The sequence below is a fragment of the Pelodiscus sinensis genome, chromosome 3 (assembly GCF_052426305.1).
Source record: "Pelodiscus sinensis isolate ZL-2025 chromosome 3, ASM5242630v1, whole genome shotgun sequence".
Lineage (NCBI taxonomy): Eukaryota > Metazoa > Chordata > Testudines > Trionychidae > Pelodiscus > Pelodiscus sinensis.
In genome coordinates, this window is record NC_143054.1 from 135945862 (window position 1) to 135971631 (window position 25770).

Below are 25770 nucleotides of genomic sequence, written 5' to 3' on the forward strand. Positions count from 1 at the left end.
CACAACTGAAGATGTGAACAGACCAAAAGGATTCATGAACTTCTCCCTGAGATGTAGGATATATTGTAGAAGAGGTTGGGGCATTAGAAAGATTTGTCACAATTAACTAAAGGGAAGATATAAAATATGATGGACTGCTGCTCTGATTTGGTATAGTAAGTCTGTCTGCCTGAACAGTGCTCCTAATAAATACATAAAACAAGATAGTGATTATTTAACAAGAAAAGGCCAAACCTGCATGAAACACGTTCTTCAAAAGATTTATTTACATTCATTCACGTGTTGTGCAATTTAAACTGCCACATCAATCTTCTATTACTTGTAGCACATAGAAGCACCCAGAAGCCCAGATGCTGTTCAAACACAAGAGAGACCCTGTCCCAAATGCTTTCAACTTAATTAGCATCCTCATGAAATTTTAAAGTCTTGTACTACTTATGACAAAACCATATTAAGAGCTGCACTAAGAATATAGATACATGCAAATGAGATACCTCAATTTCTCTGCATCAAAACTATGTGAAATATTTTAGTATGGTAATTTGTGGGTCTGGTGGGAACTTGAGATATATTCAGTGCAATGGGCAGGAATACGGGAATTCATTGTGCTGCTTTAATGGGACTGCTGCTACATGCCTTCGAACACAGAATTGCAACCGAAGTCAATGGGAATGTCCTGACCAAAGGAATGTATTGAACTTACTATGCTATTGGAATTTCTATAGACTCTGCTGCAATTCCCTTTTTCTGTGGTATTTTGGTGGCTCATTGTTCTCTAGATCGGAAATGACACCAAAGCTATATACTTCTGTTTTTCCTTTAAGCCATTTTTAGGTTTGCTTTTATAAAATCTGAAAAATGAAAGTGACGTTAGGGTTGATTATGCATGATGGAGGCACAGGGATGAAAGTTTAAAAAAGTCAGACTTTTTGGAAAACAAAACTCTGACACTAGTTTAGGTCTCTTATAATAAGGCAGTCAAAAAATACACCTTTTTTCCTTTCTCCTTCTCAGGTCACCTTTAGGTACATCATACATCTAGAACTGCTAAAAGCATTAACACTACTGACAATGTAAGATTTGTAGCTGGAATCCAGAGGCAATCATTTTTAGACACGGGAACATTTCTCAATGCAAAAGTAAAGTATATGAATGCATGCTCACACGTGTGTTTACCAAAACTGAGCTATTATTTCAATTTACTTGTTTCTAAGATTTAAAAATAAAAATATATTTTGCAGGCATAAAGTGTTTTTTAATCTGTGAGGTAAAAAGATGGTTTAAAATTTTGCCAATCTACATTTTCAAATTACATAACTCAATGCTCCTTTCCCTTGCAACACCTATATTTTCACCAAAAAACATAAAATGCAATTGGTGGTCTTACTATAAAGTTTGGTGTTTGTTTTAAGATACTACAGGTTGAACCTCTCATATCCAGGACTCCCTGATCTGGCAACATTGTTGGTCCAGCAGGACCACAGATGCTGTTAGACCAGAAAGCCCAGCCACAGAGGCTGAGAGCGGAACTGGTTTGGTCAGTGGCAGCCTGCAGGGGTAGTGACCTGGGACAGAAAGCCCTGGGAGCGGCTGCCGCAGCAGCACACAGGACCAGCAAACCCCAGGAGCAGCTGCACTGCCACACATGAGGCTGGGGCCGGGGAACTCTGGGAGCAGCCACTGCCGTGCACAGGGCTGGAGCCAGAGAACCCCAGGAGCAGCTGCTGCCCCACAAGGAGCTGGGAGCAGCAGATGCAGGCAAGTGAACCAAAGAAGATCAAGTGTCTGGGTTCTCCTGGAGCAGCTGCCAAAAGAGGAGCCCCAGGAGAGCCCAGATGCCTGACCTCCCCTGGTCCGGCAAATTCCCTTGTTCAGGCCACTCTGGTTCTGAGGGTGCCGGACAAGGAAGGTTCAATCTGTAGCATTAAACACTGAAAGGAGCCAGCACTTTGTATACTAAATGCCTCAAATATATAACTTAAGATCTCACTTGTATAAAGAGGCATTCAGACTTAATTAAGTTTAAGCATATAAAACAGCAATGATGTAGGGTAGACTTTTCAAATACACCTACATGAATTAGAAACAAAACAAAAATTCCTTTCAAATAAGATAAAAAATAGGAGTTAAAATTTATATTAAACATTTTCCCTCTCGATTTTCAAACAGATCATTGCAAAAATGGGCTAGTGCATGAGATTAAAGAATTGAAGCTATACATGCTGTTTAGTTTTCATGTCCAGGTTGACTTATCAAATCAGTATTTTTCACTCATTGCATCTTTTGGAGATCTTACCTTATAATGGCAGCCATCATGCTCCCCATTTTACATAAAGACACCAAGACTTGCCCAAGGTCAGAGTTAGGAGCAAAGCGAGGGACATAACTCAAATTTCTTAATTCCTAATCCCTTACACCAATCACTATGCCACTGTACTAACTCATGGAATGCATGCATTGCCTTACTGTTTCGTAATCAAATAGCAAGTGTGACAGTACATTTTTTCCAATTCAATGCTCATATATTCTAGGGTTATCAGTAACAAAATCACTTTATGACAACAATCTTCCTTTCGTTCTTTAGCATCTTGCTTCAGTGCAGACATCTTGCTCCAATAAGGAGGCATTTGATGCACAAAAGAAAAAACACAGGAGAAGTTATGATATTTCTTGCTGACTGGCAGAGTCAGCAAGAACATTCAGTTATATTCCCTATCACTGTTGCAACAGAAATGAAATTGCTTCTGTTATATGCTAACTCAGCACTGGTAAATACAGATCACGCTGTAAGTACAGATTCTTATAATAGCCAAGTCAGGAAAGGTGTGAATGGCAAGATAATCACAATATGCAAGAATTACTCCAGGATATAGTTCATGCTGTAGGATGAAAACAGTCCTCCTGGCAGTTTTGGCACTTAAGTATTGCAAAAGATTGTCCAAAGATGAAATAGACTCAACAGGTAGGACTGCAAAAGTGAGGTGGAAGTGAGGAACCCAGCAGTGCACCTAGCTCACTCCCTGCAGCAGCAATCATTTGTCCAGTAGTAGCGACTGCAGTAGAAAGGAAGAAACAACAGCCCAACCAGTGCTTCCCACCATGCCTCCTGGAGAATCAGGACACACTTACTTCTTCACTAACAGAAACTGAAGCAGCACAGCTTCCCATACGTTACAGATATGCTGCTGTTTATTTGGACAGCTAATCTTTGACACCTCCTGCCAGCCTCAATACCAAACTTATAGGGGAAATGGGGGCGGGGGGAGAGATGGGTAACGAGGGAGAAAAGGAGCGGGGATTGTGTAAACTAGTACTTGGTCTAGGAATAACTATTCAGTGGGTTGTGTTATATATATTTGTGTGTGTGTGTGTCCACACACACACACACTTTAACATGACTACATTAAGGGCATACAGTTGTGGGGAGGAAACAATTTTCATGGCCTATATAATGGTCAAAGATCTGATGGAAAAATTTCACATGCAAACAAGATAGCAAAGTCTGTATGTATGTGGATGGGTGGCATGGTATGTAGAAGAGGCTGATCAACATCTTCTGAATTTCGAAATTACTATTTAAGAAGTAACTATTAATTTTCTCTCTTCCCACAACACCAGCTCTCATACACAGATATAATGCAAAGCATACCTGAAATGTGAAACACATAACTAACCTGAGTAGCCAAATTATTCTACTTTCCCATTACTCCTCACCTCTTGGTAACTACTACTGCATCGTGCCAATTTCAGACTAAATTCTTAGGTCGGGGAGAAAGAAAATAGCTTTTATATTTTTGAACACTCTAAACAATGTGGGGCACTGTTAACGAGTTAGTCATAACAATTAAGTATTTTGACACCCATATCCAAATTGCACAAATATTTGGTTTGATACTTTTAAAAATGTAACAAATATACAGTTGAGTAGCAAAAAAGTAGTTCATTTTATGCCACGTTTCTGAGAGCATCAACCGTTGCCATATGATACTGGAGAAGGTGCAAAATTTGACCTCAATCCCATGCACACAGAACAACCTGTTAATAGCTATACATATGCTTAGTTTAAGCAGTCTTTTTCCCTGTGTAAACAGGCTTTTTCGTCTCAAGTGACTTTATCTTCTGATTTGTGCAGGAGAGAACACTTATCTTCACTGATGGAATTGTAAGATTTTGAGTTTGTTACCTCAGAATACAGTCATTAAAACAAATTTATTTCAAAACCAGAAGGTTTATATTTAGAAATTTATGTGCCTGGTATTTTCCAAGAATTCACCATAGAGCCAGCTTTCACTAAACTCTTTAGAGTGTTCCATAGCTTCAAAAAGGCGTCTGTACTCTTCTGGGTACAAATGGCCTGTTACAATGTTTTCCGGTATTTCTAGCTGCTTTAATAATTTACTCCCACTGTCTGGACTCCATGAGCTGAAACACAAGACATTACAAAAGAAAAAGTCATATTTTAGCATTTAAGTTAAAAGGAAAAACAGTAAGATGCAACACTGGGTACAATTCATTCTCTCAAAATTGCAGGCTGTCAAGAATTCCCTCATGTGACAGCCATTATTTTCTGTGAATGTTCACCATAGAGGCCTTTGTCCATTAGATTCAAGAGTTTAATCACAAACTTCTCAGTTGGCAAATTTTTCCTGCAACTCATTGTATAAACGAAATAATACAGAACCTAGGGCATGAATGATTCTGAAGCCTGAGAACAATGAAAGTCACAATTGTCATGAGGGTAACATTCTAAAGTTAAGGGTTTAATTACACCTCCCTTCCTTTTTCTCCATATCTGAGGTAGTCTGCTTCAGTGTACCCACTATTTCTCCCACACATTATGTCACTGCTATACAATTTAGATTTTGTACCTTTCCTACAGGTATCTTGACTGCATTTATTTTCAAGGCAAGGAAAAAAATATGTTTATTATTTATACTCATCTTGCTCAATAAATTATAGAATTTCATTAGCATATTTCTGGGGGGATTATCCACCCAAACTATTGACTACAAACCAGTGGCAACGAAAGAAAAAAAAAACTAGTTTGTTTACTGTACTAGAAGAACCAGAGGCAGGTTCTTCTCAGGGAGCATTCATTTTTCAAGAATGGGAAGAGGACACCCCGGGAGTAAGCATAGCGAGAGTGATTAATAATTACTTATTTACATCAAGTAATTAATTAGGGTCTGCCCCACCTTCACGTATGGATTAAAAATTGTGATGATGGTTAAAGAGAACTTTTTAACCATCATCAGCTACACAATTTTTAATCCATACGTGAAGGTGGGGCAGACCCTATATGGCCCACTGCAGCCCAGTGTCGTGCTCTGGATGTGCCCACCTTAAATCACTTGCATGATAGCAACAGATTTGCTTACATAGCCAGGAGCATAGAGAAGCCAACACTCATGAACAAAAGAGCATGTCCTCTTTTAATAAGGCTCAGGACAGGACAAGTTCAAATCAACAGTTCATAAACAGTCTCTGAATCCTCTTTCTGTTCCCACACAGACTCTAGTGAGTTAAGTCTCCCAGAGCCTGAGAGGAAAGAACCCACCATCCAGCTACTGCAGCCTGCATGGATTTCACTCCCCTCTCTCTCAGCTCCCTCTTCCTACTTACATAGCTGAGCCCTATGGCAGGACAGGGCCTTCTCAGTTAAACTCCAGCTGTTGGGTCCAGCCTGTCCCTTGTAGTAGCAGATGCTTTCATACCACAGTACTGTATTTTTAGTTATTTTTCTAAGATATTTTAATACAGCCTTATGTAGAACATTTTGTTGAAATTTAAATTTATATACAAACCCAAAGATATAATGGGAAACCTGAACATATTACTGAGCCTTTACAGAAACAAGATCAGGTAAAGAAACTTGTTAATATTTTCCTGTAATTTTATTAACATCCAAGAAACTAACAATTTATTATATTTAATAATTTCCACTCTGTCATCTGATTTTTCAGAATAATCACACGGACCCCTCTTCTACATTAGCACCATTATATAGTTTCATTTGTTAAAAAATATCCAGATAGAGCAGGGAATGTAAAACCTCTTTTAATTGGCTAACCCGTTTAACATATTGTTTAACCGGTTAACTGATTAAAGAGGGATAGTGGGGGTGGGAGGCTTCTCCTCCCCTCCCCTGCCACAGACAGGGGCTGCTTCAGCCCAGCCAGAGCAATTCCTAACTGTGTGGCACACTGGCCCACCACGGACAAGCTGCTTCAGCCAGGACACGGGAGCAAGCCCTTCCTGCACGAAGCACAGGAAGCCTAGGCCCACAGCTGTTAAAGGTGAGGCTTACCAGTTAACAAGTTAAACCTCCACATCCTTAATTCAGAGCTGTGGGTTGGCAATGTTGATTTTGGTATGCAACTTACTATTATTATTCATGTTTGTAAACTGCATTTGAGACTATATTTATGAAAAAAAATACTGGCATACATTTCATTCATGGGTCTTGTGAAAAACTGTTACCTAACTTTTCCATACTTACTTAAGTTTATCAATTAGTTTAGATTTGCGTTTAGCCAGACACTGTTGTACCATCAGTATAAAAGTAGATGAATTTGCAGTTGTCATGCCACCTGTGAATAAATTCCACCGTGGGGTCATTCGTACTAAACATAAGTGGTTGTTTGGCAGCAGCTGCAACAACAAAAAAGTTAATGAAAAGGTCATTATTAAGACTGCATCTGGCCTTGGTACAAAAAGTATTTCATTGACATCATAAAGAAAGATTTCTCAAAGTAAACAGCTCTTTTAGTGAGCAGAAAAAGGCATAATGAGATCCAACAGTTAGCAACAGATGCTAGATAAATACAGACTTAAAATAAGGTACAATTCCTTTAAAAAAAACAAAAACAAACAAACAAAAAAAAAAACAGTGAAGGTAATCAACCATCGAACAATTTACCTAAGGACAAGATAGATTTTCCATCATTTTGAGTCTCTAAATCATCCTAGACTAGCGAGCGGACTGTATATGTGGTCCACCTTCATCTCAGTGAGTCACAAGACTGTCATAATCAAGACAGTTTCCTGGGACAGGATAGTTTTGTTAACTGTGCTTGTGTACTTAGAATCTGCAGTGTGCGCCAACTGAACCATAGCAGTGCTTTGAACGCAGAGGGAGCACACAGCTTTTACAGTCAATGTCATGTGCAATTAGCATGCATCTCACTTCATGTGCCCTTGTTTTGTGTGTAAAACCAGTACAAAAAATGATATGGACGGAAACCAATGGAATCTGGCAAACCTGTGCGTGAGTAATGGTGAACAAAAAGTGTTGCGAGCCTTATGTAGAACTCTGATGGGTCGCATGTTGCTCTTAGGCCACAGGTTGCCCACCACTGCTCTAAATCAAGACAGGAGATCTGTCTAAAAGATGTGCTATAGTGCAAACAGAAGCTATGGGCTTGATGAATCAATTTTCAGATGAGATTATTTTGGCCTGTGTCAATGCAAGAGGTTACATTAAATAAACCTAATGGCCTTTCCTGTCCTTAAAACATCTGACTAACTCATTTTAATTATCTGTCTTTTGGACAGATACGGAATACTGTGTGTAACATTTGTGCAGATTATCCTCCCATCTGAGAAGTGTATGAAGAACTTATTTTTAAAGATAAAGGTAGTTTTGTACTGGCAAAGACAGATATAAGATCCAATAGATCTTTCCCATCTCCAATTTCCCTGAAGCTATAAAGCAGTCTTAATGTATCTTCACCAATCCTTTTGGTATGCAGCTATCAGCTAAAGCAGGGTTGGGGAACTTCAGGCTCACCTAGATTCAGCCCCCAAGGTTCAGAACTCCACCCCAATATTGGGAGCCCATGCTGGTGCTCCAGCCCCCACCTTCCACTGCGGGGCTGGAGCACACAAAAGCTACTAGCCTGGGTCCCGATCCATAAAAGGTTCTCTACCTCTGAGCTAAAGTGTCACTTCTTATGAACTGTGCTTAATTATAGTGGCATTTTATGTGTATCTATAAAGCTGTCTTATATAGTATCAAAAAATTCAAAGTTACATTGAAATTTACAAAGACACACCAAATCCTTTAGATTTGCTACAATCTTAGGTTAAAGAGACACATCACTGGGTAACGTAATATACTGATGAGTTTTAGAACCAAATTCTTTAAAAATTGATAGAAATGCCTCTTTTTTAAATTTCAGGATTTTGTTTCAATTTAAACATTGTCCTTGGCATTTAAATGTCGTGTTAGCACAAGAACATGCATTTTCATCATCTAAGCTGAATGAAGTACTAAACAAATAAGATGCCAAAGTAGATTTTCATTTTTCTCAACTGTTTTACTAATCTAATGCGTTACTAGTAACCAATAACAAAATGTATTACTTAAAAGATGATTCTTAACTCAAGTGTCTCTTCAAAAAGTCACATTTTCATCTTTTCTCATTTATTCTGTCTGTTTGCCACACTTCTGTCACATTGGTTAATGAAAAGATACTAGCTGAGTTCAGTGTCACTTTTGCTTATAATCACAATTCCACTTCCTATATACAGAGCTCATGGTATCCGAATTCTCAACAATGAAGGGAATGAGTTTAAAAGTTTCAGTTAAATCATGGGAATTTGTAAATATTCTTATCACAATTTGTAAAACAGTTTAAAAAAAAACACACACAAAAAACTGTGTTTTGAGCCTATATTGTTTGACAGACTCTTTAAAGAAAGAGACCATAGTGCTTACCATGCTCTTTTGTATTCCAAGTCCCCTGGTTTTTGAATTAGTCAAAAATGAAGACCAAGGTTCCTGGGAGGAAAAAAACCATTTGAAATGTTTTGTAAAGGCTTCATAATTGTTTAAATCTTTTGCCAAATATTACATAAAAACATATTCATTTCCAAAACTTGTTCTACACATGGGTTGAATACAGTACACTGAAAATAAAAATATGAATTCAAGTCTTTTAAAAAAATACATTGGCCCAATTCAGAAAGTTACTTAACTATGTGAGTAGTCCCATTTCCTTCAGTAGACCCAAAAGCTACAAAACTAAAAATACCTTCAGATTTCCAAGTTCTTCCCACCTTTGGAAATATGGCCCTTTATAGCCAAAATTGCACATGGACATAGACATTTATATTAGCTTAATTTCCAAAAGAAACCCCAGCATAAATCCCTAGTATGTCCAGCAACTGTCAATTCATACATGCTATAGTTCCATCTACAGTTGCCTACTGTTTGTTCATAGGGTACTTCCTGCCTATGCCTCGTGTCTAGTGCCGGGTGCATCTCTCTGCCCATGGGTTCTGTCATAGTATTTAGCTGGCCCCCATCACTGTAGTATCTCAGCATCTACTGTACATTTCTGATCATATGGTCACAGCCCCTGTGAGGTAGGTCAAGAATAAATTCATTTTATAGATGGAAAATGAGCCATAAAGACTTGAGTGACCTTGAACAAAGTTCACAGTCTTTAGCAGAGGCAGGAACTGAACCCAGATCTCCTAGTACAAAGTCCCAACCACAAGATCACCATTCTTCTCTGATGTTTTCCTAGCTCTCCATCTTTCAATCAAAGCACAAGTCAGAGTCAAATGAATTATGGTACCATACATTGGTTACAAGTGGTAAACAGACTTGCTGCTATCAAAGGCAAATAGACTAGCTGGTCCCAATCTTTTAGGGGTGAGGAGATTGGAACAGTACAAGAAGAATCAGTGTGGGTCGGGGGTTGAATCAGGAGGAGTTGGAGCATGCTTCCATCAGACTACAAAGCAGGAACATTATTTTTATTCACTTGATGCCAAGACAAACTTATCAAGAGATACTAAAAAAAAACCCATTCGGCCAATCTTTAAAAATCTGAAACACAAAATTGCTTCTGTCAAGAAAACCTAAGTGACCTGGGGACTAGGGATGTTAAATTTACTTTAATCAACTAGTCGATGGATTTTCAGTGGGGAGCACAGCGAGATTAGTTCCCGCCCCGAAGCTAACCCTGCTGCAGCTCTGCCTTTTAAATGGAGTAAGAGATGGCAGGCTCTTAATCCAATTAAAAGCAGAGGCACATCTGGGACTAGGCATGAGCTCGGAATCAGCCAGTTCCCAGCTCCTGCTGGGTCCCTGCTACCCATGCCCCCTGCAGAGATGGTACTGGAGCAAACCAGCTTTTAAGCCAGCTTCCCCAGCACTGGCTCCTGCTTCCTCCCCCTGCTACCTCCAATACAGGCAGCAAGAGTGGGGAGAGCGACTAGTCAACTAGTCACTTACATCCATACTGGGGACTTGAAAATAAAATAAGCTTACTAGCATTTTTTTTAATTTTCCATTATAGGACTGCATTTGTTGGGTGTTTTTTTGGTTTTAAAAAGCAACCTGTCCACGCTCGCTGCTGGGTTTATTGTTTTTAATTTAGAAGAGAGATGTTCCAAATTTCAAAGTGTTACTTTTAGATCTAACCTAAAAAAAATTGTTAACATTTCAATCTGATTTGAGTTTAAAAAAAAAAAATGTAAATTTCTGCAGTAAGAGTGAATAAAGACATTTTACACAGGGGTAAGCAAGTACTGCCCATAAGCCAGATGCGATCCGCCAAGCCTTTCGATCTGGCCTGCAGTCTTCCCTGCCAAGACCCCAAGGCAGACTCTCTGCCTGCTTCAACCTGAGGTTGGCAGGTCCCTCCAGGTGCGCGAATCCCTGGTGGTGGTGAGAGGTAAGGGCCAAGACATCACATGCTGCCCTCACTCCCTGCTCCATCACGCCTTTCCATAAAAAAGTGCATGCCTTGACCACTTACCAAAACTTTGGAGTTGCCCCCCAAAAAATGATTGCCCATCCCTGATTTTATGTCACAAGTTAGGAAGACAGGAAGTTCTGAAGAAAATATTGATAGATCGTTAATTATAATGGTACCCCATAAGAACATTTTCAACACAGAAAACTACAAATATGTACTATTTTAGAAAATTTCATTGTTTACTATAAAAAGCACTTAGCTCAGTAGACACCACAGACAGTACAAAATACTCACCATGTGCAGAAGTTCAATTTCACAGGCTGTTTGCCAAAGCACACTTAATGTTTGATAACTCCTTAGCTCTCCAGGTTTTGCAGTCAGCATCTGGCAGAAAAGCAAAAAGTTGAAAAATAAGATGAATTTTGAATCCACTTATTTCAAAGTCCTTATAAATGTGGCTGGAAAGGTTAGACAAATTCTCCAGAGCCAGCAAATTCAGATTAAAAGTAGAATGTTCAGCTCCACTCACTTACACTCCATGCCAAGCTCAAGCTTAGACCTCATACAACATGCACCACACATATTATTTTAAGCCTCACTGTCACAGGAACACATTAGAAACCATAAGACCACTTCATTTAGCACAACATTTTATTATATAAAATGATATACTTAAACTGCATTAGGTGGTCTATATTAACCATTTTACTAAGAAAGCAAAAAAAAAGCAGCTTGTGGAAGAGCAAGAAAACACTCACCCATTCACTCTCTCTCTGTAAGGGTATTTCTACACTACCCCCCTCGTTCGAACTGGGGGGGGGGGGGGGGTAATGTAGTCATACGGAGTTGCAAATCCGAACTAGCTAGTCTGTGCCGCGTGTAGCCGCGCGGCACGGGGTCCGACCTAGCCGGCATTTAAAAATGGCACCGGCCGGCTTTAAGCAAATGAAGCCCGGGAAATTCAAATCCCGGGCTTCATTTGCAACTCCGTATGACTACATTACCCCCCCCCCTAGTTCGAACGAGGGGGGTAGTGTAGACATACCCTAAGAGGCCAAAGAATCACCCAAATTTCAGATGTTACATTATTGCATAAATGTAATTTTTATAGTAAAGTTAGTAAGATTCCTAAGAAAGAGAGTATCACAGCCAATTCGTTAAAACAGCTCCAGATGATGGATTAGATGAATGCCAAACAGCTTTTCTGAGGAACTTTCCTAAGACGACTGGCAATTCAATTAAATACTCAACTTCCAGAAAGGAAAAATACATTTTGGTTATTCCTGAGCTGAGCAAAGACAGAAGTGTGCATCTATTATGGAGTGATTTCATTTTTAAAGTATAGTTACAAAACAATTTGCCACAATGATCAATTGAAAAAATGGAGCTAGATGTATCCCTGCCTAGAAGAGGATTCCAATATTTACCCAAGACAGGCATTCAGCTTTTAGCAGGGGGAGAGGAGCACTTTCAGAGGACGGGTTACAGAAATTACATGAAGCAAATGGAAAATTGGTGTAAGGAAGTAATACCATAATGGTGATACTAAAAGAAATGGGCTGGATAAACTGGATTACATAGGTACACCTAGAAATCGTAATACCTGATATATCAAGATTTAGTGGATTTTATTTTTAAAAAAGGATATGAAAATTGATGCTTCCTGGAGGAGCATGAGCTTTGGTACCAATTCAGATATTTCTTGGGAGGGCAAGCAAATTCTGATGTCCTCCCAACTTGCCAGAGACCTGTGACAGTCTGCGCTTGTGTCACCCCCACTTCAAGGGCATTACATCTCCCTCAGCCATGGACTCCTCTCTCTCTCACCCACAAACCACATAAACGGGTGCCACCAGTAGCTGAATTCTGAGGGATTCCCCTGCACTCTGCCATACAGGAACAGACTCCCTGTGTGCTGAGTTGCAACACCATTTGGCTAGGCCGCACCTCTGATTGTAAAGAGGGGCAGCCAGGTCAAATTTCAGCAGCAATGCTACCACGCAATCAGAGCGATAGTCCAGGCCACTCTGGCAGCAGCTGTACAGATTTAATACAGAATTACAGCTTAAAAGGTACAAGGCCATGCTCTCCAGCTCCTGCCCTATGACCTATACAACTGTAGGCAATTGCTAGCACCTTGGGAGAAAAGGGATTTCACTGGATCCCTCTCTTCCAGAATGCAGTGTGGCAGACCAAATAAAATGATCTGCCAGGCTGACCTCCCAGGTCCCCAGTTGCCTACTCCTCCATCCCCACCCCAGAAGTTGACTGGTAAGATGAAGTGTGCAAAGCAGCCAATCTGAACAGTAAGTATGGGGGGCGGGGGGGGGGAGAAGAAGGGCAAAACTACATCAACAGAGGTGATCCCAAAGGGACTAACAGGATGAAAACATCTGGAAACTACTGTTACTACATAAAAAATATAATAGAAGTGCTGCTTTTTTATCACCCATCAACATGTGTTTGATATACCGCCTCTACTGACTAAAGAACACTAACTTGTGACACTCATTTCCTTTAAAACAAACTTATTACAAACATTCCTTCAGAAAGAGAAGCAAGTAGCAGAGACACAGTCCCTCCATTTTGTTAGAAAAATATGTTTAAATAAAATAAATAAATAAATAAATAGATTAAATAAAACAAATGTAAAGCAATAGGGACAAAATGCCTTAACCCAGAATGTTCTAGCATCAGCCTTTCTTTATTAACCAGTGAAATGAAGTTTCTTGTACATAAACATACCTTGTACTCTTTTTCACTAACAAACATGTTCAGCTCTATTCTTCCATATCTGTATATGGAACTGCGTTCATACATGCCAATGATAAGCTTCCAAAGAAAATTTCTTTCCTTTTTTTGGGGGAGGAATCCAACAATTTTTACAGGAACATCTGTTTTGAAAATGAGCAAAGGTATCTTTGAATTTTCAAATATAACTGCACAACCTCATCAACACCAATATGTAAGTTACAAACCCAATGGCAAGTTTTATTTTAACATGAATGTATTTACAGATCCTGTTGTTGCTCAAGTGTGTCTTAAAGTACAACCTACCGCTGAACGCAGTTTCTGTCTGAATCTTCCTTCAGGAGGTGCAAACAACTGAGACTACATATCCCACCATACACTGTTTTACCTCTTACTAAAATGCCAGACTACTTAAGTAAATTTGAGGATTAACTACTGGAGAAGTAGCATCTTTGACTGTATTAAAGAGGAAGGGAGATGTACTTCCTTTATACAAAATTAAATAAAGCCCTTAAGCAGCTGCCAAACTGCCTCTGAGGCCTCAATTCCTTCCCCCAACACTGGCTGATTTTCAATTTACCTGCTGTCCAAGGAACTGCCAAGATGCCCAAATTTTCAAAAAGTTTCTCAGAGTACATAGCAGGTGGTTTCATAGATCCACACCCCAAAGGATCCAATCTGAAGAAGTCACAATAAACTACTTCTAATTGTCCATGTAGGCTGTTCTCTAGAGACTGAAAGCAATGGTGAAGTCAAATTTTAAGTATTTAGTATCAATAACTTGGACACATCCTAGCTATTTTTCCATCCTAAAACAAACAACTCTCAATGAATTATCTTTAAAACAAACAGATTATGTAAACACTACTTAAAAATTAAAACAATATTTCTCAGAGATAGCTGTTGAAGTGATGCATGCTGAATCACTTTTGATGTAAGACCGATGTATTTTGACATATTTTGCTTTACTAGAACTTTACACTGCACTAATAAGCTTATATTATTTTTGGTAACTTTTTTTTTTTTTAAGTTCAACTAGCCATATACATCTGAAGATTCCATATCAATTTGTAATTGTAAATTAAGTCTCTTTACAACTAGATGAAAAAGTACAATTAAAAATGAACACACAGTGGCTACGTCTACACTGGCACAATCTTGCGCCAGAGATATGCAAATGAGGCTAAGCGTGGAATATCGCCGAGCCTTATTTGCATACCTAATGAGCCGCCATTTTTGCGGAAGAGGCTCTTGCACTAGAAGAAGCTGTCTACACTGCCCCTTCTTGTGCAAGAAAAGGCAGTATAGACAGCTCCTTCTAGCACAAGAGCCTCTTCCGCAAAATGGCGGCTCATTAGATATGCAAATGAGGCTCAGTGATATTCCACGCTTAGCCTCATTTGCATATCTCTGGTGCAAGATCGCGCCAGTGTAGACACAGCCAGGCAGAAGTTGTAACTCCCAAACCCTAGTCTCTCTGAAACAGCAAAAAAGGCTCCAAATCTGCAGACCACTAGGCCCATGCAGAGCCCCACTAAAATCATGGGCCCAAGAGTCTACATGCATGGAGTCAACCACAGGATCCAGGACAAAAGTTTAATTGGGCAAAATAAGCACTGAAAATAGTTATGAATATTTGTAGAAGCTTCTGAAGGCTACATGAAAACACTGTGCTTAAAACAGTGAGCATCATTTAGGTGACTTAGCGGCAAATCTTGTATATCCCTATTTAAAAGGACCTCAACTTAAAATCCTACACAAACAGGATAAACTTTCTCCCTCTCGTGTGCAGCCAGTAAAAATGTTCTCAAATGTGTAAACAAATTAAAAATATTTTTCCCTATCATCTGTAATATAATCTCTATCTTATGTGTTACTGGTAACAGGCAAAAAAAAAAAAAAAAAAAAATCAAATAGATGTGTGATTTTAAGTTAATTTCTCATTTTGCTATCTCACTGCAAAGTGTCAGATACCCTTAGAAAAAACATACCTGTAAATCTGGAAGGAAAGCTCTGTCACTCTCTAGAGCTACCACTCGGGCACCTGCATTGAGAAGCATCCGGGTCAAGAGTCCAGGACCTGGAAAAGTCAGCACTGTTTGGCTTTATCCTTTAACATTGGCTCTCTAAGGACATAATTAGTCCACATGCCTTTCATTAAAAAATAAGCTTACTTAAATATTTGGAAAAAAAATACATAAGCGACTATGCCCTAAGTCTTCAAAGACTTACACATTTTTAATTTGAGTAAGACTACTCATATCAATCTAGTTAAGCATATATACACATTTTTGCAGCATAAAAGCTTCAGACAGTGGTCAGACACAATCTCTCGCATTTCTGGAGATCACTGTTCTACAATTTTCTCGTCAAGTTCTGATGGTTTAATGGAGCTTCAGTAATGATCTGCATTACTACTATTTAGCAGCTGATCATATCTTGAGCAGTAACTAAGAACTGTGTGTAGAATAGTGGTAGAAATGTAGCTGTGTTAGTCTGGTGCAGCTGAAACAAAAAACAGGACTGTGTAGCACTTTAAAGACTAACAAGATGGTTTAATAGATGATGAGCTTTCGTGGGCCAGACCCACTTCCTCAGATCAAATAGTGGAAGAAAACTGTCACAACCATATATACCAAAGGATACAATTTTAAAAAATGAACACACATGAAAAGGACAAATCAAATTTCAGAACAGAAGGGAGATGGGGAGGGGAAGGGGAGGAGATAAATGTCTGTGAGCTAATGTCATTAGCACACAGACATTTACTTCCTCTCCTTCCCTCCTCCATCCCCCTTCTGTTCTGAAATTGGATTTGTCCTTTTCATGTGTGTTCATTTTTAAAAATTGTATCCTTTGGTATATATGGTTGTGACAGTTTTCTTCCACTATTTGATCTGAGGAAGAGGGTCTGGCCCACGAAAGCTCATCACCTATTAAACCATCTTGTTAGTCTTGAAAGTGCTACACAGTCCTGTTTTTGTAAGAACTGTGTGGTTGCCATGTAAAGAAAAAGGCAGTGTGAGTTACACTGAGATCACATTTACTGGATTTGTGCTAAGACTAACTTTTTTACATAAAATGTGTGCAGTACAAAAATATTTCTATGGTCCAGCTCTCCAGGAATGGGGGTGGCAGGTGGTTTTTTAAGACAGCTCGCAATATCTACCAGCTTCCAAGGAGCTGGCTGCTATCCCTCATGTAACCACTGAAATGTTTAGTAGTTAAACAGTTACCAAATCACCCACTTTTTAACATCCCTAGTGATTATGTAAACAGCCCTACACTTTAGATAATCTGTTCTGAGTTTGGTTTGAAATATTTAGAAAAGAAATAGAATAGGGAACTTTAATAAAAAGCCTTGCAAAGCAATGAGCTACTCTTTGGTAGTTCGGCGACAGCAAGTCCACACTTTTGGCTATTAGAACCTTTACTGACCCGCATTACTGACAAAGGTAATGCCAGCCATGCCAATGGTAAAGTTCTCTTTCACATCCAAGGGGCAGCATCAGACACTCACTTAGTTCCATGAGAGGTCCACACAAAGCAGGTAAAAGCTGATTTTGATATCACAAGCAAAGAATAATTCTTAGAACACACCACCTCATGACTGCACTGCAGTGTCAGCACTTAAGATGAGCTCATATTATGGTGCAGAGCTTAATAGTGTAAGTCACAACCTTCCAGCAAAGACGCAAAAAACTGCTGTGGTACTGAAAGTGTACTTTGTAGAATTGAAGCTACTACTAATAAAGTATGATAATTTCATTTCACGACCCCTCTTCAAATACTGGAGCTTAAAACTAGTTTGCAGAAACTTGCAATAAGATTTAAGATAAATGAACATTTCAGACTGTGTGGACTGTCAACCTAGCCCCACATTATACCAACTCTGAAGACAATGGGCAAGACCCATCATTTCATTCCCAGCATTATGATCTATGTTGTTTTGCTGAGGACCTTTCAAAACCATAAAGTTCATATTTACATGTGAACATTTACAAGGTTCCCCTACATCTCATCCCCCATGAGATGCCAAGCCCAACTGGCCCCCTAACACGGCGGCTCCTACACAACAACGGATGCAGCCACAACCGTAACAAACAAACAAAAAAACTGGAGTGCAGCTGCCTCTTTCGTAAGCTAACCCCTTCAATTCTCTGCTGGCCTGGGGCCCCGTGCCGAACTGATGAGGACCAGCTTGCCCCATATGCTGACAAGGTTTTAAGTAGCACTTAGGTAAGCTACATGTCCCACCACCCTCCTCAGTAGGGATGTCAATGGTTAACACTCACTCTTCACGGGTGAGGCTCACAAGTTCTGCCTAACAGGTGGGTAATGGGGGGTGGCAGAGGGGGGGGGGGCTGCTCCAGCCCCTTTTGATCGGTTAACTGGTTAATCATTACGTTTAACGTAGTAGTTCAAGGGGATTTCACACCCCTACATCGCAGCCGACTTCCCCGCTAGGGCAGCAGGATCCAGCCGCCCCCTGACCGGGCGCCCTAGATCTGGCGCGGCCTAGCGGCTCTGGGAACGGGGAGGCGGGGCTCGGCGGACGCTTACCCGGCTCGCACTCCAGGACGAGGGGCGGGGGGCCCCGGGCCGGGCCGCGCTGCAGGCTGGCGTGCAGGGTGCGGGCCAGGTCGGGGCAGGCGATGAACCTGCGCAGCGGGGGGGCGCACCGGGCCCTCTTCAACACCAGCTGCGCCGCCTCGGCCGCCTCCGGGAGCCGCAGCGGGAGCCGGGAGTCCGGCCGGTGCCGCGACTCCTGCCCCAGGCCGCGCAGGGGAGCGCGGCAGCCGCCCAGCAGGGGCCCGAGCGCGGCCCCCAGAACAGCCAGCACCGAGCGCCGCCCGCTGGGGCCCGGGCCCGGGCACGCGACCAGCATCCCCACGCGACGGGTCAGAGCCGCACTCCCCCACCCCCACGTGGGTGACCTTCCTCACCGGTAAACACAGGGTAGGCGCCCGCGCAACGTCATTTCCGCTTCCGCCCGGGCTCTCTAGCGCCCCCGCTCTATGGTTGTATGCCGTTCAGTCTCCTTTTCTCTATGGTATCAGCTCTGCGCCGCTGGGAGCCTGCCGCAGAGTCCGCGGGTGCCGCCACGGAGGCCGGGACTCCCCCCGCCCAGCGCCGGCCATGTCCGCCCGGAGCCCTGAGGGGGTAGCCGGGCACCCAGGTAGGAGACGGAAGCTCCTCTGCTGCCCTTCCCCCCCCCTCCCCCCGCACGGAGCCGGGTCCGACCCGCCGGGACCGCGCGGGCGGAGGGGTCAGGCGGGAAGCGGTAGAAGCGACGGTGCCGGTCACGGCGGGGGGAGCGAGGTGGAGGCGACGTGGAGCGGGGCGGAGGCTCTCGCGCCGGGGGCCGGTCCCGAGATGCCGCCTCGCTGAGCGCTCCGGCTGCTGCCAGCGCCGCCCCCGGAGCAGGGTCCGTGCGCCGCCGGGCCGGGGCTGCCGCGGGGGGGCGGGAAGGTGCAGGTCCCCGGCGGGCGGGCGGGTGGTTGGACTGACAGATGGGGGCGAGGTAGCTGCGCTGCTCCGGGCGGGAGCGTCCGGCCGGCGCGGGTGGGAGTCCCCAGGCTGGTCCGCGATCGAGGCTAGAAATCCCTCTAGTGCCCGCGTTGCCTGTGCTAGGGGGTGCGTGGATGGGTATGAAGCCGCGGCTCTTACGGTGCGAGGAGCGATGCAGTCCTGCGGACTGAGTGTGCTCTTCCCGCAGCAGAATGTGAGTAATGCGAAAAACAATACCAGCGGGGTTACTCACCTGCGGAAACAGTAGGGTATTAATTAGGCATTTGTGTTCCTTATAACGTAGGGGTTCTGCTGGAGGTCAGTGGACGACGCTGCAGAGTAAATAGGAAGGTTTATTTAAGCAGGTTTTTGAAATGCTGCACACGTTCTAGGTGAATGGGCTTCTGTTGCTCTGTTCCTTCCTTTGGTACTTGTTAATAGGTCCAGTGCTTGCTTCTGTGCCTAGTAGAGTGAATGTGACATAATACTTGTCACTTACACTGCTGCCCTGTTCACTAGGTATTGACTATCAGTTGTGAAACTGAATATAATGGTCATTTTCACTGGGCTGTGGCTATGGAAAAGCTCTGAGCAGCAATAGAAGCACTGGAGATTAGGGATGTAAAATCTCTTTTTACTTGGGGTGGGGGGTGGCCTACTGCCAACAGGGCTTGCTCTTTCTGGGCTGCAGTGTCTCCTGGCCCACAACAGGCCCCATGGGACTGGAATAGCCCCCTGCCCTCAGCAGGCAGAGAGCTGCTCCAGGTCTCCCCTCCCCTCACCCAAGTTACCTGGTTAACCATTCACATCCCTAAAGGAGATACCTGCCTGCACTCTCAAGATTGAATTGTTTTACCAGTCATTCATGATTGGATGATAACTTCACAACTGTAAGGCCTAAAAACTTTATTTTTTCAAATGAGAGCTTATGTTCTAGAGAAAGTGCTGGCATAAACTATTTCCCCACCACTGACTTGCCAGGGGAAGTATCTCACTAGTCACTGGTGAGTAAATTTCCCAAGTCCCAGAAATAAAATACTACATTTTGGGGATTTATGCTAATGCTTTTGACTCTTAGAATTCTTTGACCCTTTGGCATTGACAACCAAGTAGTTAATTTAGGTCCTGATTCTGCAAGTGCATTTGAGTACCATGTTAATCTTCATTGAATCTTAGGGGAAATAATCTCTTAAAATGAGTGCTATGTTAATTTTGAACCTCTTTTTGAATGAGAGGCTTTTATGATGTTAATTAATTAATTAGTAAGAGAGACCCCCAACAATTTACTGATAATAAAGAGTTTTGTTTTCTTAGAGAAAGTGTTCACTGTGATCTCCAAATATAGTATTGTTGTGCAATTTTGTATCCTTTGTTTTTAAATGATACAGAGGTGTTCTGCAAACACTTCTTGCTTAGATATATTGCTAAATACAGAAATAGTAGTCCCATTGAAACCAGTGGGGTCACTCAGCTTCGTTGGGAAATATGCAAGGCAGTATTGGATGGATTAAAATTCAAGCTTATTCTGTGTCCTTCATAGTCAATAAACTACTGTTTTCTTCACATCAGGATTTATTTGAGTACAGCCTTTCCTTGACTAAAGATTGGATTGGCTTTGGGGTAAATTGTGCTTCCTTTAAAGGGGAATTCTTATGTTCTGTTCTTTTTATGGTGTAGAAATAAAAATTATTTTAGATCAATTTTATAGACTTTTCTGTTCAGACATTATGATACAATAACATTGGTTTTATGGTTTCATACTTCCTATCTTTATATTCTTCTGTGTATTTGGGAACTGGGCATGGGGCTTCTAGATACCACAGATAGAGGGCCAAAAGAGATTTTTCATATATTAACCTATGCTATTAGGAACATAATCACTTCTGCATTAAATAGAAAAGCATTGATTAGAACGTATTGGCATTAGGTACACAAATGTATCTTGTTTTAAATACTTATTTTTGTTGCAGAATGAAAGCCTGCCAGATAACTACATATTGAGTCTCTTAGGGCTCAAGAAATGCATCTAGCTGTCCTTAAAGTATCTCTCTGAAACTATTGTCGTTTTAGGAAAATGGTAAGTGCTATAATTTTCTGATTTAGAAAATGACTAAAAAAGATGTATAGTGTAGAAAATTATCATACAATCACAGTAATGTTAAACACTTTCTAATTTATGAAATCTTACGCCTTCACTCAATAAAGAGTAAAATATGTCTGTATAATGGTAGCTAGTGTATTGTTTTAACAAACTAAGCAGCCTAATATAATCGGCAAAGGTGATTCTTGTTGGGCACCCTGAAATTTTTGGTTTCCTTTCATGACTGAGGATTAAAAACATTTGGGTGGCAAGATTAACTATCTGATTTATTTTTCTTGATTCAAACATAGATTAGAATCTGGTCAATACTTTCTCAGGTTATTAAATCAACAAAGAAGCAGAATGTCACTTGCAAGTGTTGCCATAAACATTGGTAGGTACTCCATAAAGAAATGGAAAAAATGTTGTTCCGCAGGTATTTGCCTGTTTCATGTGTGACTTTAGAATACTACAACTGGAAGGGATCTCGAGAGGTCATCAAGTCCAGTCCCCTGCCCTCACAGCAGGACATAGCATCATCTAGATCAGTGGTTGCCAACCTTTTCCAGATGGGGACCCATTTTGACAATTCAGGAAGATTTGGTGACCCAAGGCAATTCAAGAACGGGAGGGGGGGGCAAAGCCACCCGAGGAGACACTTGGCGACCCTTTTGAAATGTAAGGGTGACCCATAGGTTGGGAAACCCTGATCTAGATCATCCCTGATAGTTGTCCTCTTAGAAAAGAGGAGACAAAGGGGGGATATGATAGAGGTCTATAAACTCATGACAGGTATGGAAAAAAGTGAATAAGGAAAAGTTATTTACCTATTCCCACAATATAAGAGCAAGGGATCACCAAATTAAATTAATAGATAGCAGATTTAAAACAGACAAAGGAAGTATTTCTTCACACAATGCGCAGTCAGACTGTGGAACTCCTTACCAGAAGATGTTGTGAAGGCCAGGACTTTAACAGGGTTCAAAAAAGAACTAGATAAGTTCATGGAGGATAAGATCATCAATGGCTATCAGCCAAGATGGGTAGGAATGGTGTCCCTAGCCTCTGTTTGTCTGGAAATGGGTGACAGGAGAGGGATCACATGATGATTACCTGTTGTGATCCCTCCCTCTGGGGCATCTGGTATTGGCCACTGTTGGCAGACAGGATAGTGGGCTAGACAGACCTTTGGTCTGACTCAGTATGGCTGCTGTTATGTTCTATCTGACCTGCTCTTAAATATCTCCAGTGATGGAGATGCCACAACCTCCCAGGCAATTTATTCCAGTATTTATCAACCCTTGGATCTGGGAACATTTAAACAAAATTTAGGAGAAGTCACCAGAAATATTTGTAACATTCCAAAAACAAATGATCAGACACCAGTTTTTACACACATATTTCAAACTGCCTTCTATACATAATTTGGGACCCACAAATAGGTGTGAAATCTACTGTTTGTATGGCATCTGTTTGCAATATGAACAGGGCTGGCCTTACCATGAGGTGAACTGAGGCAGCCGCCTCAGGTGCCAGACTCTGTGGGGAGGGGCACCACTAGGACCCAGAGTGTAGAAAATTGTGTCTGCTGCTGGTGCATATGTATTCTCTCTGCTCTAGAGTAGAACAGGAGGAAGGCAGAATTGAGACCTTTCAAAGTTTTGGCCCCAATGAGGGAGTATGGGGGCATCATTTGAGCTCCCCGCCTCAGGTGCCAAATGTTATGGGCCAGCCCTGAATACGAAAGACTAAAATGAGGTCATTTCTTGTTGTAATCCATGCTGCTATGTTTCTACAGTTTATAACCCTTAAATTATTCTTTTCTATGCACAAATTAATAAATGGAGGTAATCTGAAGCTTAGCATCAGGCCTTTTGTTTACATCATGGCCAAACTCCAATGACTGGGGAAACAAAAATCTGAGACTGCTTGGAAACCTGTCTCTGCCATATGGCAATGTAAAAAGCTGCCAGACTAGCATCTTAACCCCTTCATTATCAGATTTGTTTCCTTTTAAGTAGGTTGGGTCAATCTTGTATGTTAGTGGGGAGCACTTCCATGCTGATTGAGGTTAGAAACCAAGTTAGTTTGCATTTTGAGGCCTTTTCTGAGTGCTAGATTCATGCTGAATGCATCTTATTAATGCAAGCTGACGTGAATGTAAAGTAACAGGACTATTCCATCCTCACCCCCATCTAGGACTGCCCCAACCCTCCAACCCCCCATGCGCCCTTTAGGGAGGGTGGTGCGGATTGAAACCCTCCCACTATCCTCCAATTCATATGGTAACATTGCTGGCTGTCCTTCTTTGTCAGGGAGCAAGGGGAAAGTGCACAATATGCTCCATTCCTCATTCTGGCTGGGGAGCGCAGGGAGCAGACAAACCTGGAGCTGCCCCAGCTAGAAGATATGCACCTCTCCTTCAGTTATGACTGCTGCAGCTCCAGTGAGTATAGCAAGGTGCTTCTCACCTGGCCCCAAGATGTTGCAGTGAGAGAGGACTGAGGTAGTCCTCTCTCCCTGGGGCACCCTGCGTACTGAATGCTCACCCTCAGCCCCATCCCAGAGCAATGATTAAAATGAAAAAAAAATGGAGTTGAGGATCTGAACAATGCCAGATAAATACATACAGGACTATGTAGCACTTTAAAGACTAACAAAATGGTTTATTAGATGATGAGCTTTCGTGTGCCAGACCCACTTCCTCAGATCAAATAGTCCACGAAAGTTCATCATCTAATAAACCATCTTGTTAGTCTTTAAAGTGCTACATAGTCCTGTATTTTGTTTCAGCTACACCAGACTAACACGACTACATTTCTGTCACAGATATATACATGAATTTGTTTCATTCAACGTCTTTTTCTGTAAATGTGATACACTAACTTCACAGGACTTCTCTTAGTTTATTATCTACCTGTGTATTGTTGTAAAATCTTTGAAAACAAATTTTGGTTTAAAAGAAAAAGGTAGGAGGAATTGAATGGAGAAAAGTTGTTACTGTTTTAATGTTCTGATAGACAAAATAGTTTTGAAGAACTACAAGACATCTAAAATTGTTTGCAACCCATCTTGGTAGCGTAACTTTTTTCAGTCATTTCTGTGCTCATCCCATGTATGGTCTTTGCTCTGATTCTGTGCTCTTTTTTTTTCCAATCTAAACCCCTAAAATCTCACCTGACCATGTGTTCACTAGGTCTGCCTTTGTCATACTATCTATTTGATAGAAATTTGTTCTATTTTCTTCGGCAAGTTCTTTTACTATAATTTAATATTGAAGTTAATTGAAAGTCTATTTACTTTTCATAGACGGGGTAAGCAGGATCCATTTTGTTAGAAAATCCCTTTATATGTCCTTTGAAAGTAATTTTCTAGTTTTTCATTCTAATTATCCTGTACTTCTGCATAACCAACCAGAATATTTGCTCTCTTTTGCTAAAATGGATAGCCAGTTTATTCTAGTAGAATCTAGAATGTCTATAGATTTTGTTAGTTAAAGCTTTGCAACTTGGAGTATACATCTTAAAGAATTATTTCCATATGATTAAATCTGAGTTGTGTGTACCTTTTGCTTTGGAATTAAAAAGCAATGCACTGGTGCTTTAAATTAGTCTCTCAATGCTAAATGCATGTATCACTAATTCTATATATTCTGTCATTGTTGTATTATATTTGCATAATGTGATCATCAACCCATAAATTGGATAGCCTCTGTCTAGAAAGCTGTAGAGAAGAAGGTTTGTTAATTACTCAATAATGAAGTGGCAACTTCTGTTATAAATGCCCTTGTGCCTTTGCAGAGGTGTTTGAAGTTTGCAGCATGGAGTTTTCACATTTAGCCCTAAGAACATTTTAGATTATTAACTAGTTAAACACATTGGCTTCAGTTTCTTTAGTGGTTGCTTAATTTATCATCTGTTTTTTATATCTTGTCATTGGACATGACTAGCATTGTTTAGTGGTTAGAGCAACCTGGGGTGTATTTTTTCCTCTGTAAAATGGTAATCCTTGTCATAATTGTCATTCCTCCTTTACATTGGTGTTGTGAAGCTGTATTAATGTTTGTGAAATGCTGTGAGCTCTTTGCATGGAAGTTTGTGCACATTATTAGTTCCACATGAAGCCTTTTCTGTTTAAGTAATTTTTCGCACAAATAGCATCACACCCATTATAGTTGTTCTTTGGCTATCTGAATATAGGCATATTTATTTTTAATTAAAACTTCTATCAAACAAAGGAGACCTTTACTAAACAAGTCATGATTTTGACTTTTAATAGAATCCCCAGCTCAACTGTGCGGTGCTGCCCCTTTAAAATGCTGCCTCGGCATTACAAAAGGGCAGCGCCTCACAGCTGATCCCAGGCTCAGCTGTGCAGCTGACCCTTTAAACTCCCCCTTGGCATTTCAAAGGGACAGTGCCGTGGAGCCCAGAGTCAGCTGGGGACTCCCCAGCTGATCCGGGGCTCTGTGCGGCATTTCAGTGGAACCCAGGATCAGCTGGGGAATCCCCAGCTGACCCTGGGTTCTGGGGAAATGCTGTGCAGAACCCAAGGGCTCCATGAGGGTGCTGTGGCTTTGAAATGCATAAGAGCTCCCGCTGGGGTCTCTTGTACATTGCAAAGCAGGCACGCCCACATGCAGCCTGGAGTGAGCAGGACTTTCCACTGGCTCCAGTCTGTACTAGGAGTTCTGCATTCCTCCTTTGAAATGGGGCT

At 41.4% G+C, this 25770-nt stretch overlaps 2 protein-coding genes across 7 annotated transcripts in view; one reads left to right on the forward strand and one right to left on the reverse strand.

Moving 5' to 3' along the window:
- Positions 1-244: 244 nt before the first annotated feature.
- Positions 245-18549, reverse strand: TFB2M (transcription factor B2, mitochondrial). Of its 2 annotated transcripts, none has more exons than XM_075924910.2 (8): positions 18410-18549; positions 15455-15543; positions 14044-14197; positions 13458-13606; positions 11007-11096; positions 8720-8782; positions 6500-6651; positions 245-4422 (listed from the first exon to the last, which is right to left on the reverse strand). In XM_075924910.2, the coding sequence occupies exons 2-8, from the start codon at positions 15521-15523 to the stop codon at positions 4236-4238; spliced, it is 864 nt and encodes a 287-aa protein (XP_075781025.1). In that variant the 5' UTR covers positions 15524-15543; positions 18410-18549; the 3' UTR covers positions 245-4235. The 2 variants fall into 2 exon arrangements, with proteins under 2 accessions (XP_075781025.1, XP_075781024.2); XM_075924909.2 differs by lacking the exon at positions 18410-18549 and adding an exon at positions 18027-18403.
- Positions 18504-25770, forward strand: part of CNST (consortin, connexin sorting protein) — an 87722-nt gene continuing 80455 nt past the window's right edge. For 3 of the 5 annotated variants that reach the window (XM_075924905.2, XM_075924907.2, XM_075924908.2), the window contains exons 1-2: positions 18504-18642; positions 20945-21051. The gene's annotated coding sequence lies outside the window, so the exon portion shown is untranslated. The other 2 variants (XM_075924906.2, XM_025190792.3) reach the window with 2 other exon arrangements.

Excerpts from the sequence above, each read along its gene's own strand:
- TFB2M (XM_075924909.2), bottom strand. The coding sequence starts at position 18,351 with ATGCTGGTCGCGTGCCCGGGCCCGGGCCCCAGCGGGCGGCGCTCGGTG. Across the intron at positions 14,198-15,454 it reads CTTTCCTTCCAGATTTACAG|TCTCTAGAGAACAGCCTACA; the intron begins GTATGTTTTTTC and ends CATTGCTTTCAG. Across the intron at positions 13,607-14,043 it reads GGCAGTTCCTTGGACAGCAG|ATGTTCCTGTAAAAATTGTT; the intron begins GTAAATTGAAAA and ends TTTTCAAAACAG.